This window comes from Pteronotus mesoamericanus, unplaced genomic scaffold (assembly GCF_021234165.1).
Source record: "Pteronotus mesoamericanus isolate MK-2021 breed Mesoamerican mustached bat unplaced genomic scaffold, CSHL_Meso_final contig_180, whole genome shotgun sequence".
NCBI lineage: Eukaryota > Metazoa > Chordata > Mammalia > Chiroptera > Mormoopidae > Pteronotus > Pteronotus mesoamericanus.
Genome location: NW_026555076.1, coordinates 847528 through 867096, shown reverse-complemented (window position 1 = coordinate 867096; position 19569 = coordinate 847528). Strand labels below are relative to the sequence as shown.

The 19569-nt window shown below is 36.6% G+C and overlaps 1 protein-coding gene and 1 long non-coding RNA gene across 2 annotated transcripts in view; one reads left to right on the top strand and one right to left on the bottom strand.

Annotated features, from left to right (window-relative positions):
* Nucleotides 1-15: 15 nt before the first annotated feature.
* The window catches only part of PPAT (phosphoribosyl pyrophosphate amidotransferase), a 29521-nt gene continuing 9967 nt past the window's right edge, over nt 16-19569 (top strand). The window contains exons 1-2 of the mRNA XM_054566770.1: nt 16-258; nt 19354-19420. Coding sequence (XP_054422745.1) covers nt 131-258; nt 19354-19420 — 195 coding nt within the window. The 5' untranslated portion in view covers nt 16-130. The remainder of the gene's footprint in view (nt 259-19353; nt 19421-19569) is intronic.
* On the bottom strand, nt 3678-19398 carry LOC129065528 (uncharacterized). Its single transcript, XR_008528594.1, has 3 exons — nt 18911-19398; nt 14298-14394; nt 3678-5812 (listed from the first exon to the last, which is right to left on the bottom strand). It is a non-coding gene; the product is annotated as an uncharacterized LOC129065528 (long non-coding RNA).

The following is a 19569-nucleotide window of genomic DNA, read 5'->3' as shown; positions in this document are numbered from 1 at the left end:
CGCAGCCGCAGTAGCGAGGGTTAGAGTACTCGGAAGGAATCTTCTGAGGCGTCCGGCCAGTGCGGGCAGCTGGTTGGCGCTTAGACCCCTGCGGCGGCGGGAGTTCCCTCCACGTGCTTCCTCTGGCAACATGGAGCTGGAGGAGCTAGGGATCCGAGAGGAATGTGGCGTGTTCGGGTGCATCAGCTCAGGAGAGTGGCCCACGCAGCTAGATGTGCCGCATGTGATCGCTCTGGGACTCGTGGGGCTGCAGCACCGGTGAGCAATCCGGTGAGGGATTGGGGGCGGCGTGGCGCGTACTTCTCCATCAGCCCTGGCTACTTTCTGCGGCCCCCACCCTTTACTGCTCTGTAGGGTCTCTGCCCTCCCTCCGGTGTGTGCACTCCGACTGCAAGCCCGTTTTAATTTCTCAGAGCCTAGAGCTGTACTTGCGGTAGGCTTGTATGGCGTGGCTGCTAGTCCAGGACCTACAACACCTAGAGATGCTCGCGCGTGTGGCAAGATAAACATTGATTCTGAAAAATTGGTAGATCCTTTTAATTGGTAGATTACTTTCATGGAAGTAATTTTCCTTCCATGATCTAAGTGTTTTTTATATACTATCTGACCTAAGTGGAAGTTGATATAAACAACTCTGATGGGTTAAGAAATATAAACCTAGGATCGACTTTATCGCTGAAATTATTCCGAAGTCTCAATAAGGCAATAATACCACAGCAACAACTTCTAGAAAAATTAATGATCTTGGCAATAACACTTATCAGCAATATGGGTGCACCATGTATAAAGGCATTTCAAATGACTAGGGTAGCTTTCCTTCAACAAGCTCAGATGTAGTCGTTTTCCTCTTGGAGGGTACCACATACTTGAGTATGAGTTTCACATCGTGCATTCTGTTTACTAAGAGTCACTTAGAATCCCGGATGAATGAAAAAGGATTGTTTTTAACTTGAAGGACTCTTAACCTTGCCTAACTGGGTTGACTGTAATAAAAATCTTTAAAATATATTTATGGAGAGGTCTAGTTATATAATGTAAAGTCTATATGGTAGTCCACAGCAACATTAGTTGATAACATTCTTAGGAGTAGTTATTTTGGGTATTCTGTCATGGAAGAGGTGTGTAGAATCTAGGGATTATAGAGTCGCCTGGTGGTCTGTGGAAAATATATGAACTGACCTTTATTTTTTTTCTTAATATTTACTTTTTAGTTAAAATAACTCAAAGTTCATTCCCTTTACCTCTCAATTAAACATGAGGGGTGACCCCCCAAAATCAGAATTATGGTGAGTGGGCTCCTTGTAGTAGTATAGCTTCCCCTGCTAGGTGAGTGTTCTAGGAACCCACCTGTATCAGTGTACCAGCCGGCGTTGTTGTGAGAAGCTGGATTTAGCTTCAGTGCATTTCTTTTTTTGAAGACTCTTTTAATGCATTTGCGCGTTTCATGACAGCTCACACTATGCTGAGTGTTCAGCAGTTTTTGAGCAGCATGACCCCTGTTCTCCACCCTCCCTCTTCACGGAGTCTCAACTCACCCCAGCCACATTTTGTTGTTTCCCCCAATGAAAAAAAAGTGCTGAAAGGCAAATGTTCTGCTGCTTGAGAAGTGAAACAAAAAAATAGTAGAAACACTAAAAGACATAAAAATTGAAGAGCTCAAAAACTGTTTTGAGCAAGTGGAAAAAACATCCTGATAGGTGTATTGCACCAAGTGGAGAGTACTTTGAAGTTGACTAAAGTTTAAATATGTAAGAATAAATACACAATAAAAAAATAAATAAATTTGGGGTTTTTTTGGATCCCCTCTGAAGACAAGGAGGCTGTTTTTTGTTTTTGTTTTTTTAATGATTACAGCTTGATGCCTAGTTACAGGCACTTTTCTACAGGTGCTTTTATATGAAAGAATTATGAGATGAGATAATACAAGTTAAGGGCAATAAATACATGATTGTATGATTATGTAAAATTCTTGTGTAGGCATAGAATAATTAAGAGTGCCCTGGGAGGGCTAGTTCCCACCCATAATTCTGTCTAAGTCAAAATTTTAAAATAGCAAAGTCCTTACCCTTTAGGGGAACTGACTGGGAGACCAATGAAACTCCCCTAGGTCTGGAAGAAAAAAATCTGTTAGTCTACACTGGTAGGTAGGGGGTTAAAGATTCAGAACTAATTGAGTCAAGGAATGCCAAAACTGTAAGCCTAGATAGGTTGCCATAGCTTAATATAGAGTAGTTAACTGCACACTGATAAGTGGTGGTCTGTTGCCTACTTTCTCACCCACCTCCACTCAATGGTTAGTTTTAAAACAACAGCAACAAGATTTGATTGTTTTTTTTCCCCTTTTTTGGTGAAGGAATTTCTCCCTTACACATTATCTTCCTAAAACATGGAATCAAGAAGGTGATATTTCTATTACTTTTCCGTTGTATATGGTTCTGTTTTTGTCTTAGGCATAATTTGACCTAAAATACTTAGTCTCATGGATAACAATACATGAAAGTTATAATAGTATTTCATATAAAAACAGATGGATTATCAATTGCTAGACAGTCATGTTCTGGATACTTAGATCCAGATAGGTTCACCCAGAAATACTTCTTTTGAGTAGTTCTGGCTATTTGCAGACTTATTCTATAGCTCTACTTTTTGTTAGGGCAGTGTTAGTTTAACATTGGAAATTAAATTGTCCTCTTCAGTTGTATAAGTTGTGTGTGCATGCCAGTTTGTGCCAGATTTCATATAATCACCAAATGCTTTTTTTGATCTTGAAAACATCGGTAGTTTGCAGAGTTCTGCGTAAACCACACATCCCCTCAAAGAGCAAAAGTCTTAATCTTTAAACCACAGTCATATTTTATGGAGATTAGAATGACTGAGACATAATTCAAGATTCCATGAAAGGAATTACTGAAACTTCATAGATTTATCCCAACAATCAACTACTTGGTCTTTTTGTTGTTGTTGTTGTTGTTGTTGTTGTTGTTAATTAGGAGAAGAAAATGCCCTTCAGTGAATTATTTCTCCCCTGGGTTAGGAATTGAACCCTAGAACTGATAATATTTTCATACCTCTTCTAGAAATTTATGAGATTTACCTGATGAGGTTGGGTCACAGAGGGGTTCTCCTGTCTACAGAAATAATCTGTAGAATCTTTTGATTCTGTTATGCTTTAATGAAACCAATTTGCAATGAGCTCAGGAGCAGTTTTCTTACAAGATATAGACAGTGGCTCTGAAAACAGAGTATATAACATTGTAACAGAAAGGCTGTTGTGAGAAAGATGGATTCAGATGAACCATCATGGAATTAGTACTTGTTTATTTCTATTTGGTTTGTTGGAGAACACAGAGTAAGCAGTCAGAGAACTTGCTCTGAGTTGCTAAATTAAGGTTGGGGATAACTTATTTTGATTTTAATCTTCTTGTAATAATGACCAAATGTCACATTTCTACAGTGTTTTACATCCCCTTGGATGGGAAAGTGACTTATTTTCTGTTTTTTAAAATTAAATATTATTGATTATGCTATTACAGTTGTCCTCATTTTCCCCCTTTGCATACTTCCACCCAGCACACCCTGGTCCCTCAGGCAATCACCCTACCCTTGTTCATGTCTGTGGGTCATGCATGTAAGTTCTTCGGCTACCCCATTTCCTATACTGTACTTTACATCCCCATGGCTATTCTGTAACTACCAACTTGTACTTCTTAACCCCCTCACCTCTTCACCCATTCCCTCATACCACGCCTCCCATCCGGCAGCCATCAAAACACTCCCTATCCATGATTCTGTCTCTGTTCTGATTTGCTTAGTTTGATGTTTAGATCCAATGGTTGATAGGTATGTATTTTTTGCCATTTAATTGTTCTTAGTTTTGACCTCCTTTTTGTTAAATAAGTCCCTTTAACTTATTTAACATATTTCATGTAATGATCGTTTGGTGATGATGGACTCTATTTTAGTTTTTTCTTGTCTGGGAAGCTCTTTACCCGCTCTTCAGTTCTAAGTGATAGCCTTGCTGGGTCGAGCAGTCTTGGCTGTAGGTAACTTTGACTCTTTCTTGCCAGCCCCTGTTAGCCTGCAAAGTTTCTTTAGAGAAATCAGCTGACAGTCTTATGGGAACTCCCCTGTAGGCAACTAACTTCTTTTGCTGCTTTTCAGATTCTCCTTTTATCGTTAACCATTAGCATTTTATTATGGTGTGCCTTGGAGTGGGTCTCTTTGCATCCATCTTGTCTGGGATTCTGGGCTTCCTGGACTTGCATGTGTATTGCCTTCACCAAATCAGGGAAGTTTTCTTTCGTTATATTTTCAAATAGATTTCTAATTTCTTGCTCTTTCTCTTCTCCTTCTGGCCCCGCTGTGATGTGAATGTTGGAATGCTTGAAGTTGTCCCAGAGGCTGCTTATACTGTCTTCATTTTTTTAGATTCTTTTTTCTTATTGTTCTGATTGGTTATTTTTTGCTTCCTTATGTTCCATATCATTAATTTGATTCTCAGCTTTATCTACCCTGCTGTTTTTTCCCTGGAAATTGTTCTTTATTTCAGTTAGTGAACCTTTGTTTTTGACCAGATCTTTTTTATGTTGCTGAGGTCCTCACTTGGGTTCCTTGAGCACCCTTATAACCATTGTTTTGAACTCTGCATCTGAGAGGTTGCTTATCTCCATTTCATTTGGGTCTTTTTCTGGAGTTTTGATCTGTTCTTTCATTTGGGCTCTGTTTCTTTGTCTCCATTTTGGCAGCCTCCCTGTGTTTGTTTCTGTGTATTAGAGCTGCTATGACCCTCTGTCTTGGTAGCGTGGCCTAACGTAGTAGGTGTCCTGTAGGGTCCATGGCTCAGTGTCCCCTATCACCCAAGCTGGGTACTTGAGGTGTGCCCTTTGTGTGGACTGAGTACACACTCCTCTTGTAGTCGAGCTTTGATTGCTGTTGGCAGGAAGATAAATCCCTACACTTCTGGCTGCAAAACCCAGTGGGGATTGGGTTATTGGAAGAAACCTCTGGAGCCCCAAGCAGTTCCTCTTAAAGAACCCACACACGGACTCTCCTACTCAGACTCACTATCTCTGAGCTCCAGAACTGGGGTAGCAGCTTGAAAGGCACCAGTGATATACAGGGGGAAACTGAAGTGTCTGGCATCAGGGCAAGCAGAGGCCACTGTCACTTTGCTAAACCCTCCCCACACAGAGCTGGTAGGTCAACTTATACACATGACCCATGGACATGAACAGTAGTAGGGAGATTGCCTGAGGGAGAGGGGGGTTGCTGGGTGGAGAGGGTCAAAGGGGAAAAAGTCAGGACAACTGTAATAATATAATCAATACAATTATTGAACAAATTAATAAAAAGAAAAAAATAATCCAGACTGACATAAAGCACTGAGAATTACAAGAATTTCAGTGGGGGTCAAGATTTTTTTCATACATTTGCATTCATATAAAATATTTTTAAAATTACAAGGCAGACTCATCCCCAATATTAGTTAGGATAATTTAGCTGCTTTTCATCAGTAGGGAATCTTCGCTGTATATTTATGAGTATGGAGAGTCTCACTGTTTACTAATTTCTTTTACAAAGAAGTAAGAATAGACATTTTTTTTCCTCCCCTATGGTATTCTCTACCAGCTCAGGTATAATATTAATGTATACTAATAGAGAGCTTCATAAGTACTTAAACGGGTATATATTAGACTTTAAATATCCGCTAACATTTAAAATGGAACAGTTTAGATCCTGTGCCTGACCCAGTGATGCTTTGTGGTGCTTTTGGGCTGTCCACTTCTTCTGAAGCAGTACTCACGTTGTCTTCCTAGGTCAGAAAACAAAGAGAACAGCAATTTAAATGTTTATAAAACTCTTAATATTTTGCATTTGAAGATTGTGCTGACAAACTAGTAAGGCAGTGGGTTCCGTAATCAAAACTAACCTTGAAGACAACATTTGTCATCTGTAACTGAACTTTTAAATGGCACTGTAGGATTAACCACCTACAAAAGCTTAGAATTATCCTGCCTTAAAAGTCAAAAGGCACTGTATGCTCTACTTGAGAGTAAGATAGCACTTTTACACCCAATTTGGTAACATCTTTCATTGTTACATTTTAATGCTTGACAAAGAGCACTTACATCTGTTTTCTCATTTGAATTATTGTAAATAAGAATGATCCTTACTGCAATGCACACAAAGGAGAGTAAGAATAAGTGGTTTTAGCAACTTTCACATTCGGACATTACAGCAAACAGGTGATAAATATTTTAAGAAACTGATGGTGCTTAGCCCAGAAAATATAACGTAGATTTATTCTAGTGTACCAGTGTATGTATAGGATGTTAGAAGTCAGCTGTTTGTAATTTGGGGAAAGCTCCTCCTCTGATGCATATTTCTGTGCTGAATAACAAAGCTATGGTAGTATTCTTTTATGCCAGCTGTGCTTATACTCTGGGACATTATTTTTTTTTTAATTCTATGTACAGATGTCTATGCAGTTGCTTGTAATGATTATTGTAAAACTAGACAATGGTTTGTATTAACACACCAGTGAAGCAAAAGGTGGTTAGGGCCTCATTTGCATGTACAGCAATAGGTTTATGGAGATTTACCTCAGGATGGGATCAGATCCTACTTAGGACATGTTTGCACCGTGAGACTCGGATAAAGTTTAGCTTCTCTAAATAATATCAAGATCTCAAAAGACAGGTTTTACTCTGGAGCCACATAGGGCTACTTTTTTTTTTAATTGAAATTTTTATTAAGATCATTGTAGATTCACATGCAGTTGTAAGAAATAACAGATCCCTTCTATGCTTGGGTCAGTTTTCTCCAATGGTAACATTTTATACAACTGAAATATATAGTAGTACATCAAAGAGTTTGACATTGATATAATCCATTACTCTAATTTCCCCAGTTTCACTTATCATTTGTGAGAGCATGCGTGTGCACACACACGCTTGCATGTGTGTGGTGTATAGTAGTTTTATTGCTTGTATAGATTCAGGCTTCCACCGTAAAGGTCAACATAGTCAACAGTTCTAGTACCTTGAGGATCCCTCTGGTTGCCTTTTTATAACTACACCTACCACTTCCGTCCATGCTCAAACCCTTTCCACCCTTTCCCCAGTGTCTACTTTTTGGAGAGCACAAGTCCAAGGTAAACTTCAATCTTAAACTTTATTTCAGCAGAATATGAATTTATAATTTATAGCATTTTACTCAGATGACTAGAACTGTGAGTGGTAGACTCAGGCGCATGTCCCATCTCTGGGAAATAGAAACATTTATGGATATTAGTTAGGTATTATGTAGAAATTTTGAGAAATTGGTCATAGAAAATAAGATGTCATGGGGGGGGGATCCCCAAATTTACCATCTTAGAAGGAAAGAGAATTTTGTCTCTAACATGTTTCTGCCCCAACTGTGTGTACTGTAATTTAATTATCACACTAACACACTAGTTACCCACAGTTAGCATCAGACTCAAGAGCTTTACAGGCTCAGTCTTCCAGAGGATTGCCTTTACTTCAGTTAAGATGCCAGCCACACTGGCTACAAAGTCAGGAGGGTCCCATGAGCCAATGAGGCTCTGTACTTTGCCAGAACTACTCAAAGAGCTCAGGAAAGTGCTATACGTAGGATTACAGTTTTATTATAAAAGAAGGAACTCAGAAACAGGCAAATGAAGAGACAGGTGGGGCAAAGGCTGAGAGGGTTCTGGATGCAGAGCTTCCATGCCCTCTCTCCACGGAGTCAGCGTATCTTCCTCCCAGCACATCAGTGTGTGCGCCAACCAAGAAGCTCCCCTGGGCTAGGGTTTTTATTGATACTATTGATAATGACATGCTAAATTAAATCATTGGCCACATGGTTGAATTCAATGTCCAGACTCCCCTGCTGGAGTTCAGGCTGGCCAAAAATTCCAACCCTCTAATAACAAGGTTGATCTTTCTGGTTACCAACCCTATCCTGGAGCTGCCTAGAAATCCACCCTGGGTCACCTTATTAGAATAAAAAGATGCTTCTGTCAGTAGAAATTCCAAAGGTGTTTGAAGCTTTGCCAGGAACTGGGGACAAAGACTAGATATATTCTTTATTATATCACAACTTAAAAGGTTGTTAAAGTGAAAGCCATAAGAATTTAAAATTCACACCTTTATATTTAAAACGTCTGTATTTGAATTTATCAGCTCACCTATGTTGGAGCTTGCTTTTTCCACATTATAATTTTTGGGTTTTTCTGAAATTTTAACACATCTTTTTATTGCGATCTTCTGTTGGCTTAATAATACAAGTTCTTAATGTTTCCTGTGACTAAAGTGAATTAATTTATATAATAAGTTTGTTGCTAAGATTATTCAAATTGTATGCAAAATATACTAATGTGTTTAAATATTCCATTTTAGAGAAAATTATTTCTAATTTCTGATCTATTAAAAAAGAAATGAATTAGAGAAAACAAAATGCTTGGCATACCTTCTGATACTAACAATAGGTACTATAATTGCTAAATTTTGTTAAATTACAGGGAGGGTGAAAATTTTAATTTTGGAAATACCTTTTACTACAGCCAAAGGAAAATAATTTTTAAGATTACTCTTTTTTTGGTAGTTATTTTTATTGTATTTTTTCCGTTGCATTTAACCTCTTACACCCTCTTCATTTCCACCTACCACCCGCCCCTCTGCAAATTACCACACTGTTCCCTGTGCTCACAAGTCCTTTTTCTTTTTTGCTCAACCCGTACACCCACTCCAGAGTTCTAACATTACGCATAAATGAACAATGTAGTATTTCATTTGTGATTTTTAGGTTGAAGGTAAGAGAACCCTCCTTCAACAGGATGTATTTTGCTCCTATAAGACTGTGCTTAATTATGTCCAGCTTCACCTGTCTGAGCCAAAATTAATCTGCCTGTGACTGTCCTGTAGTAGAAGCAGTAACATGCAAGAATACCAAGATATTGAGGCATTTACCTCATATAAATGGCAAGTGATATTGGAGATGAGTAAGTAAATTTTGTTTCTCCAACCAGAAGGGGTAAGTAGTAAGTTGTCAAGCACAAATTTCTTTAGGCAATGGTCCTTTCTCCTTTGATAACTTTCTAATTTTTTTCTCCTATTTATGCCTCAGACTAGGAAGAAAATACATTTATTTCAGATCCAAAGCAGTTATTCAATTTTCATGAGCCATTTCTTTTTACTTTCTCTACTGGGGATAGCCTAAGAATTCTATGATTTTTCCTAGTGATTAACTTTTTTCATATTGCATTAGTCAAGCATTTTTAAGTGATAATATATTAGAATTAGATAATTTTTCTCCCCTGATTGGAATCAAATTCGAGTTTATATATTACTCTTTTTAGCCTTCTGCTTGTTTTACTCCCTAAACATGATGACCTGGCTGTAGTTTTCAACCCTGGCTGTGCTTGAAGGTCTTCTATATAAATACAGTTGCCTGAACCCACTCTGCCTATACTAGACCAAAATCTCCCAAGAGTTCTAAATTGGGAACTAAGTAGTCATCCAGAATCTAGGGGGTCCATAGCCCTAGCTGAACTTTCTTTTCTGGGGCAGGGGTTGAGGCAGGTGTATTGAAAAAGTAGCTCATAGTGTACATTTAAGATAGGAAAGAAATTACCTTGGGAGACTAGTTTTATGACCAAATGTCAATGTTAACAATAAGGAACAATAGCAACTCCAGTTACAACATTTCATTAATAAAATCTATAAAATCAAAATGAGTTAAACTCGGCCAATTTTATTTGAAAATATCCATCACTTTAATGTGTTTTTGTTTTTAAAGAACATTTGATGTGAAGTTTTTTCCTGAAGATAAATATTCCTATCTTTATAACTCAACAAAACAACTTTGTAAATAGTGGAGTAGCAATTTGTCCACCAATAGGTATATATTACAGGTGAGCCTAAAATTTTGCCTGTGTAATGTTTTTCATATGTATTTAGCTGCTAGGATCCTTATGGGTTTATACCTTTATTTCTATTTTCATTTAAAAGTCTAAAATAACAATTGCCAAATTGATTGTAAATATATCCTATGTCATTTTCTGAATATACTCCATGTTAATGTGAAAATCATATTGGGGGTTAGGGCTGACTGTAACAACTTCTTACAGTGACATCTTATGTATTTTGTGATACACACAAAAAACCCCCCAAAGAATGTTGTTTTACCTGTGTTAGGACTTTGTTTAATATCTCTTAGTTATTCTGACATTACTGAGCAAGTCATTTTCAGCTGCATCTCTAGCAATGACTGTAAAAACATAATGAGATACATAGGTTTTTTAACTCACTTTCAGAATTGTGTTTTAAGCTCTATTACTTTTTCCATTTTCAAGTGAACCTGATACTAAATACTGTGGTTGTTTTTGCTTTCCTATAGTTTGGATTTCCCACTCATAAACATCTTTTAGTCTTAGGTCACTGTAGCTACCTGGTATTAGAGTCACTAATTAGGTCTTCTGACATACAAACTGATGAAGTCATCTTCAGCTGCTTCTCCAACAATTACCGTACAAAGACAATTTGTTCAGCTCTGATGCTGGGCTCCTTTATGTCTCTCATTAAAATTTTAATGGGGCAGATGTGTAAGCTCTCTATCAGATCAGTATCTTTATTGTCTACCAGTGAAACATCTTCAGACTTCTCACCACTATGTCTTAATCCTAATTCTCTACCATTCTCCTCTCTTTCTCTTAGACACGTGCTCATAATATGAGAATTAGGACTGCATCATTTAAGTCAGGTATTGAGATCTAAAAACATTACAGTTAGAAGAGGTCTTTAAACCGTCTTGTCCAGGCATCTATTTAACAGTCAGGTCCAGAAGAGACATTTGGTTGATTCAGCATTCCAGAGGGTCTGAGTTAGAATTTGGATTTCCTGACTGCTGGCCTAGAAGTCATCCAATGTATTTCATGTTTTCAAATCTTTATGTGCATAGTATTGCAATCCTTTTGGATTAAAATCATTTTTAAAAACTTTATTATATGTCCAAGAAGAACTTATACTTCGAACACACTCTCATGGGTGTTATACTCTAAGGTCTTTAGTGCCTTCTGTTTACTTGCAGTTTTACCACAATTAGTATGAATACTTGTTTTTTTAAGATTTTATTTATTTGTTTTTTTTAGGGAGGGGAAGAGAGGGAGAAAGAGAGGAAAAGAAACATCCATGTGTGGTTGCATTTTGCATACCCCCTGCTAGAGACCTGGCCTGCAATCCAGGCATGTGCCCTACACTGATAATCAAACCCATGGCCCTTTGGTTCGCAGTCCGTTGCTCAATACAATCAGTCACACCAGCCAGGGCTGAACACTTGTCTTAACTTGTGCCGTCAAGAGTTGCATTTTTGCTTTATTATCAAAATTGACCTATCTTTAAACTCTACTGTGGAAATCCAATTTTACTTCTTCTGTTTGCATAACTTTGTACTATTTTCTATGTTCTAGAGATCACATTAAATATTGTTTCATGATAAATTCAGCATTAGTTTGCCGAATAGCATTTAATGAAACCTATTTAACTTAGACTCCCAATTTATGTTGTCATGCTATTGGACATTTCAAAAACATTTTTTTAAATCCTTACCCAAGGATATATTTATTGATTTTAGAGAGAGGGAGAGGGAGGAAGAGACTGAGAGACATTCACTGGCTGCCTCCCATAAGCTCCCTGACCACAACCTAGGTATGTGCCCTGACTGGAGATTGAAACCACCACCTTTTGGATGATGCTTCAACCACTGACCCACCTAGCCAGGGCCACGCTACTGGACATTTTTATATGGTGCAGCATGATGTTAAGAGTACTTTTCCTTGCATTCCTACCTTTCTGGTTATCTTCCTGTTTTTTTTATTGTCACATTTGATGACTTGTTTTTCATCATGGGATTCCTGTTCTTGTGACCTTTGTGTTTTATTGTGTCCCAGAATAGCATCCAATTCAGTAAAAAATTTCATACTCCTATCATGCCTAGGTCTTGAGCCATTCTTATGATCTTCTATTCATGTTTTAAGTTTTTGTACTTTGTTCTGCACTGCTTCCAGTCTCTCTATTCCAAAATTCTGAAGCTCGGCAGCAATTTTTTCAAATATCCATTTATTTCTGACTATTCCCTTTAGTTGTTGTATGCTTTTATCAGACCAGATGCCTATTAGGGCCCTAACTTCACAGTCCAGTGTTTTCCTCCTTCATTTGCTAGAGGTGGAATAAAAGGGGATTCCACTATTGATGTAGGGTTATCTGCATCAGGTAGGAAAACAAAGATATACATGGGTTGCTTTTATCAGGTATCATTAGAAAGAAAAGTAATTTTCTTCTTGGGGATGGAATAACAAATCATAGCTTAGCTTTTTTCTTAAAGTAGTGGGGAAATGAATTATAGAACCTGAACATGTTCCTTATCATGACAGTCACATTTTGAACATCTTTTTCTCTATCATTTCTTTTTCATCTCACTCCTTTAGTATGGGGGGTATATGTTATTATATAGTGAAAATTGAATATATAATTTTGTAATATTTACTTGGAGAAAGCAATTAAATGAGAAAATGGCTCATCAAAGACAGTTTTTGTTTTGTGATAGAACAGGTGGGAGCAATTTGTCTTCTTTCCTCCTTTTTCTTTAATGATTTCCAGTGCCTACATATCAGAATCTCCCGGGGAGTTTTTAAAAACCACTCACTATTCCAGTGCCACCCCCCCCCCCCCCCCGCCCCCATTGTGATTCTAGTTTGCAGTCAGGGTTGGAAACCAGCACTATTCATAGTGAAGGGTTTGGATAACTCCATTATAACAATTGGTGCATTTTACTCCTTGTGAAAATAAAAGATATCCCATTGGTCGAAACAAATGCCACTTTAAGTATTATGTTCTTTTACTGCAAAGAAATGTGCCAGAAATGCCTTGTTCCTATGCAGAATATCTCCAGTCAAGTTTTAAATCCTTTAATATAGCATGGTGCCTTCATGTTAGCTTTCTAGCACAGTTTTGAAACACATTTTATGTTAATGATGTTACTTCACATTATATTGGTTATTTTAACAGCCATACTATCTAACCGTACTATCTTGTGTTTTTCTTAGGTTTCATGTTCATGTTTAATAAAAAGGTAGTTCAGACCCCAGCATATATAATGTAAGTCATTAAAAAACACATTATAGCATTTTTCTGAGGTAGGGAATTGTTCTTATTTGTTTTTTATTTATGTCTTTGTTTTGAAATGCTTTTCAGTATTTTTCCTTATTTTGTTTAAACTTTAGTAAGAATTTAGAAGTGAAAAGGGGATTTATGTCGACTTTAATTGGGTGAATAAAATCATCCTTGACCTTATTATGGAGTTGATATTGTTTACTTTCAAATGTAAAATTCCATTTGTATCTTAGACTCCCCAGAATGCTAAGCGATGTGCTCCTTAAATATTTAGCAGCTACTATATGTAATTTTGGCCATTAGATTTCTTGTTATACTTAAAGAATAAAGGGTGGAAATTTGAACGCTAATATTTCTAGGTTATTTATATTTTTAAGAGAAATCATTTGTTTTAAAAATGATTATTTTTTAGTATAGATTGGTAAAAAAATAGGGGAACAAATTCTATGCTTAGCCCTATTGGTCTGACATGAGAAAAGTAAAGGATTTCCTGAGATGTCTTCCTTATCTTCTAGTGTAACACTAATTTTGCTTGCAAAGAGAACAGAATGCCTTTTAGAAGTAGGTACTAAGGAAAATAAAAATTGGACTAACATACCTGGTAATGCTAGTAGCTTAAACCGAATTTGATCATGTTCGTGAAGCATTATAGATCTTTGCTAGATATGTTTTGTAAGTTATGCTTAAATGGACATAGAAATATGTCATTTAAAAGAACCATGCCAACCTTGAAAAATGATCCTGTCCTTGATTTTCTTGTGGAGGGTTTGGGTTTTTTTATACAGGTTTTCATAAAATGAGGAGTTGACTACTTTTTTAAGTACTTAAATGAGGAGGGTAATGTTGAGGGGAAAAGTAAACATATTTCAAAGGAAGCCAGCAGGCAGAATTTGGAATTCAATTGGCATAGAAGTTGAAGATGATCATAATTAGACTGAGGTTGCATACTGATCAGGAGGTACTTAAGTACATTTTGATTGCTCTTTGTAATTTCTGAATTAAAGATTTATTCATCTCGTCCTAGCTGGGAGGCTTAGTTGGTTGGAGTGTCATCCCACACACCAAAAAAAAAAAAAAAAAAAAAAAAAAAATGGTTGCAGGTTTGATTCTCAGTCAGGCACATACCAAAGTGAGGGGATTGATCCCGGGTTGGGTCTCATACAGGAGGCAACCGATCCACATTTCTCTTTCTCTGTCCACCCCTCTTCATCTCTTCTTTTCTCTAAAATTAGTAAACATATCCTTGGGTGAGGATTTTTAAAAAAGATTTTTCTTATTTCATGTCATTTTCATATATATTTTCATCAGTTTTGTTTACTGTGTAACAGAAATAGCATTATCTTTTACGTTAGATCAAATGTTAGGTGTGGTTTTAATGGCATGAACATTCATTTAAAGTCATGATTCACTATTATACTTAGAGACATTCCATTAAAGAATAAAAGATTATATTAGGGATTTCTATATTAAAATAGAAAAACAAATGAAAAATAAAGGGAAGTACCACTGTTTTCAAATGTCACAATTATATCAATTTAAAACTCTCAAAGTAAAAGTTGTCAGAAACTTTAAATCAGGTTTTATAATTATCTGAATCTAATTTGGAGTTAGGAAATACTTTGGATTTAATTGAGAATATGAAAAATAAAAATCTGAATTATATAAGAATTCTCTTTAGAGAGAACTGTAGAAGATACAGATATATCCAGGTAATTTACCACCTGAACTTGGTGATGAGACCAGTAAGGAAAAAGGAAGGGTTTGCTTTTATCTGGTTTAGGGCCTAGTTTTAGGGCCCAGTAGAAAAGGGGTGGGAGCTGAACATACAGGTAGGGGTGAAAAAGAATAGCTCTCTTCAAGGGATTTTTGTTTTTCCTTAAGTTGATCATTTCTAGTGTGAATCCCAAAATTGTGTGCAGGAGTCCCATGCCCTGGCGATGTTAAAGTGAAACTCTTAAATCATTACTCCTGATGCATTTGTATCAAGGTAAGAGGAGGGAGCTAGAGTGGCAATTAGGTCACTGGAAAAATATGGCAGCAGTAGCCAAAGGTATTATGAGGTTGAATATGGTTATAATTTCCAAAGCATGAAAAGCCTTAGTTTGTGTCTGGATCCTTTGCCAGGGCTCAGCCAGGCTACCTGCTGCCTAACAAAGAAGACCAGATTCTCTGCCCTTACTACTTGCATGAGGTTGATCTCAACAGCACATTTTCTTCCCTGCAGTTTACCATACACCAACAAAAATTTTGTTGGTTACACCATAAAAAACCAGAAAACATTAAAATGTGTCAGATTTGGTAAAAGGAGGGCTTTCTATGCCTTATAAAAGGACCTATTTTATTACACTAAAAACTTTTGAGTGCTGTAAGTCACATAAAAATCAGCCAAAATTGTAAGGCAGAAGAGGTCACGCATATTTCTTATATCCCAATTGTCATGAAAGGTCAGGGGTTTTTTTGTTTTGTTCTTTAAGGCTTAGTGAATTACCAAAGGGCAAAGATATCTCCCATATTTCTATTGAAGTGATCAGAAATACAGTCATACCAAAGTGGAAACAGTTTGTGGGAGGACGAGTTTTGACGGGAGAACAGAGTTTGGTTTTTAAATCGTTGAGATACCTTAGACATACATGGCTAAGCTGTAACTATGGGCCCTCTGCTCCTGAGTGAGACTTGGGGAGTTTGGAGCCATGCAAGTAGCTGAAAGGGCTAGGTGAAGACCCTGTTAGCACCCACATCTTCAGTAGGCCAACCTCCTGTTAAAATCAAGGCATTTTGGAAGCTGAGTCATTTACTTAGTAGTAGTCAATATTGGAAGTATTTAAATGGTGAAAGATGCAAGGTGATTAACTGAATAAAATTAATGTAATTGCTGTTTAACATGGTATTGACTGCAAAGCTTTCTCAGAATTTGGTGTAGCATCAGGAATGTAAAGGGGGTATGTAAGTGAAGTGGACTTTTTAACCAAATGATTTATTAATAAGCTTTAAGTAGGATGTTCAGATAACCTAAATTAACTGAAATGCAACTGCAGTCTCTATCATTTTAACCACCTTCTTTCTCATTTGGTACCTTTATTATACCAGTTACCATTTTCTCTTTGGTATTACATTGACATTTCTTCATGGTTCTCTCCTTTCTTGGTTAGACTGAGTGCAATGGTGTACACACACAGTAGGTATTAACAGAATTTGAATTGAATTGAACATTTCTGCTCTTAAAATAGCATCAGTAAGACTTTGTCTATGTAGGAAATGTCATTACTGCTTTTGATTTCTCTTTGCCTAGTTATATATTTAGCTTCTGCAGACAGTGAGCAATTTCTATGTAAATAATGTTGGACTTAACACAGCACCTTGTTTTTAAGGTCAAGAACCTTGTTTTAATATCTAAATCATTTAATCACAAATGATTTAATCTATCAAATCTATTTTTATTTCACCTATTGTTAAAATGGAGCTGTTCTTCCAAACAAGTAATGAAGTTGTTTATCAGGTCTCAGTATTTGTGTTTTTCAAATAAATTTTTTATAATCCTCACCCAAGGATATGTTTGATTGTAGAGAGAGGAAGGGAGAGAAAGGGAGAGAGAGAAGTTGGGGGCGGGGTGGGGGGAGACAAACAGACAGACAGACACATCAGTGTGAGAGAAACAATGATTGGTTGCCTCCCATATATGGCCAGATTGGGGATCGAACTGAAACCTTTTGGTGTACTATATGGTTCTAAACAACTGACCCGCCTGGCCAGGGGTTTAGCACTTTTATTTATAAATTAAGGAAAATGGGAATGTTAATATAAAGCAGAAAGTTCTGTCTTGTTTGGAGCTGTGGGAAAACAATAGTGGAGCAATATATTGGGATTTTTTTTTTTTTTTTTTGCCACTCTTACTAGATTTAAACCTAAAATATTTTCAGAAACCAATCTATTTTCCAAATATATATCAGACATACAGAAGGAGCAGTTGACACTTACAGTTTGTATTATTTTAATGCGTTTTTTCTCTATTTTACAGATTTTAAAAGTGGTGGTATTTCACCTCTTTTTAAAATTAACTTTTACCTGTACAAAATAGCATAGCAGGTCAGTTGTTTTAATCAACTTTGATATTTCAGTCTATATCATATGGACTCAGAAATCCTGTATTTTACGGTTGCTTGAGTAAAAACAAAAGAATGGTCCTTTTCCTTTTTACTTTCAGCGTCTCTGAGGCTGCACTTTGGCTCATCGTTGGCAGGCACCTGCCGTTTGCATCTTCCTCTTTTAATTGAATGGCAGTCTCATACTGCACAATTGCATCCAACTCATAGAAGAATTTCATAGTTTTAGAGCTCTCTTCAGAGTTGTGAGCATATGTAACTGTTCTGTATTCATATTTGAGATATTTATACTTTGCTCGGCACTGTTTCCAATCTCTGTATACTCCTAGCGCTTTCAGCCTTTTAGAAATGTAAATATTCCTTTGTCTCTCAGTGTTCCATAAAGTTTTCGTATTTTTTCTTGCCCAGACACTTTAACAAAGCTTTAACCTCTTCTTCAGTCCAGTGCTTTCCTGCTCCACTCTCCATGTTGAAAGTGACCTGTAAATAATTCCCTATTTCTAGCCAAGGTTTTGTTACCTAGGAAACCAGACAGCGCCTCTTCAGTAAGCTTTGGAAGGCTGGAAGGATCTGGTTTAACTGGTTCAAGCTGCCTGAGGGAAGTAACTTGAGAGATTGCCAAATAAGTAGGCTTTGATTAAAGAAAACTGGACCTAAAAGATTGCTGACCTTATTCATGTCAGCTTTTAAGGGAAAAAATTACCCTAAAGACAAAAGGGAAAGAAAACCATTTTTTTAATATTTATTTTCTTACATAATTTAATCTGGTTTACTAAATGATTGTTGATTTTTTTTAAATTGGTTTGGAAATGGTTTGGCAGAGGTTCTTTCTGCTCTAAGGTTTAGGAGTAACATTAGTTTCTTTTTCTCAGATATGAGTCTCAGTCAGTCTTCTAGCATCATCAGCTTAAAGACCACATCATTTCACTAAATAGAGAAATCCTAGGTCACAAATAATTCAGTCTGTTAGGGTGTATAGTATTTTTAGCATGGTATTTAATTATTTAATGCATTGATAATTTAGGAAAATCATTTCAGTGATAATTTTTTTAGATTTTTTTACTTTGCAAGTGCATTTGATGTGTTGTAGTTGTTACTAAAATGCCTAAACAATTGTTATTTTGAAAGAGTCTTATTACAAATAAATCAGCATATTATTAACGTATGCATACATATATGGTAAAGATTTAGTGTTTCTATGCAGATATGTATTCTTTGGCAAAAAGATTTTATTAATAAACATTTAGTAATTATAAGCTCTTGTTGAGAACCATTAAAAACTGTTGAACAATCAGAAGCTTTATTTTACCATTTGAGTTTGTATTCCGCAGTGGTGCAGATCCTCTAAGCCTTACCACATGTTGCCCTACCTCTGGGCTAGCTTTTGGTTTTCTTCTCTTACTGTCACCTAAAATTACTAATGCAGAAAGTGAGATACAGATTGCCTGATCAGCTTAAGGTTTTTAAATGCAGAGTTTTTTTTCCCTGATAACAAAAGTGTCATTTGTTGGAGAAAATTTGGAAAGTGCAGGAAAGCAAAATCAAAATTAGTAAATTGTGCTTATAATTCCAGTGCTACAAGTAAACATTTTACTTGCTATCTTATTTGGAGATTTTCATTTATAGGTATATACTCACCTACATATTCGACCTTGTTTAGAGATCACACAGTACAGAGTTAGAAGCACAAGTTCTGGGGTTCAGGTTGTCTCTTCTAATCTTCCTGGCTGTGCACTTCTCTCTGTGGGCTCTTGGACAAGATATTTCCATTTCTTTAGTGTCCTCAATCTGTAAAATGGGTATGGTAATCAGAGTAACTATAACTACTTCATAGGATTGTTTTGAAAGCCTGATAAATTAAATCACCCGTGTAAATGTTTAAGATAATGCCTGGCATATTAGAAGTTAGACAGTATCGTCTGCTATTGCTACTCATTGTCTTGAGAGGAAGTGACACTAGTACTAGTAGCATTTGATGTGCTGTCAGACTGAATTCATCAATTCTTTTGAGAAAAGGATGTTTCATAAAGTTGATTAGCTCACTGGGGTAAATTTAAGTTGATATCTTTTTATATTCACAGGGGTCAGGAGAGTGCTGGTATTGTTACCAGTGATGGGAACTCAGTACCAACATACAGAACACACAAGGTATACTTTAACATAAAAAAGTTGATTATAAAGGTAACAACAGCCAGATGTTAACTGATGTTAATATATAGCCAGAAATATATATTATTATAATTTAATAATAGCCAGATGTTAATATATGAGGGTTGGAGAAGGAAATTTGAATAATT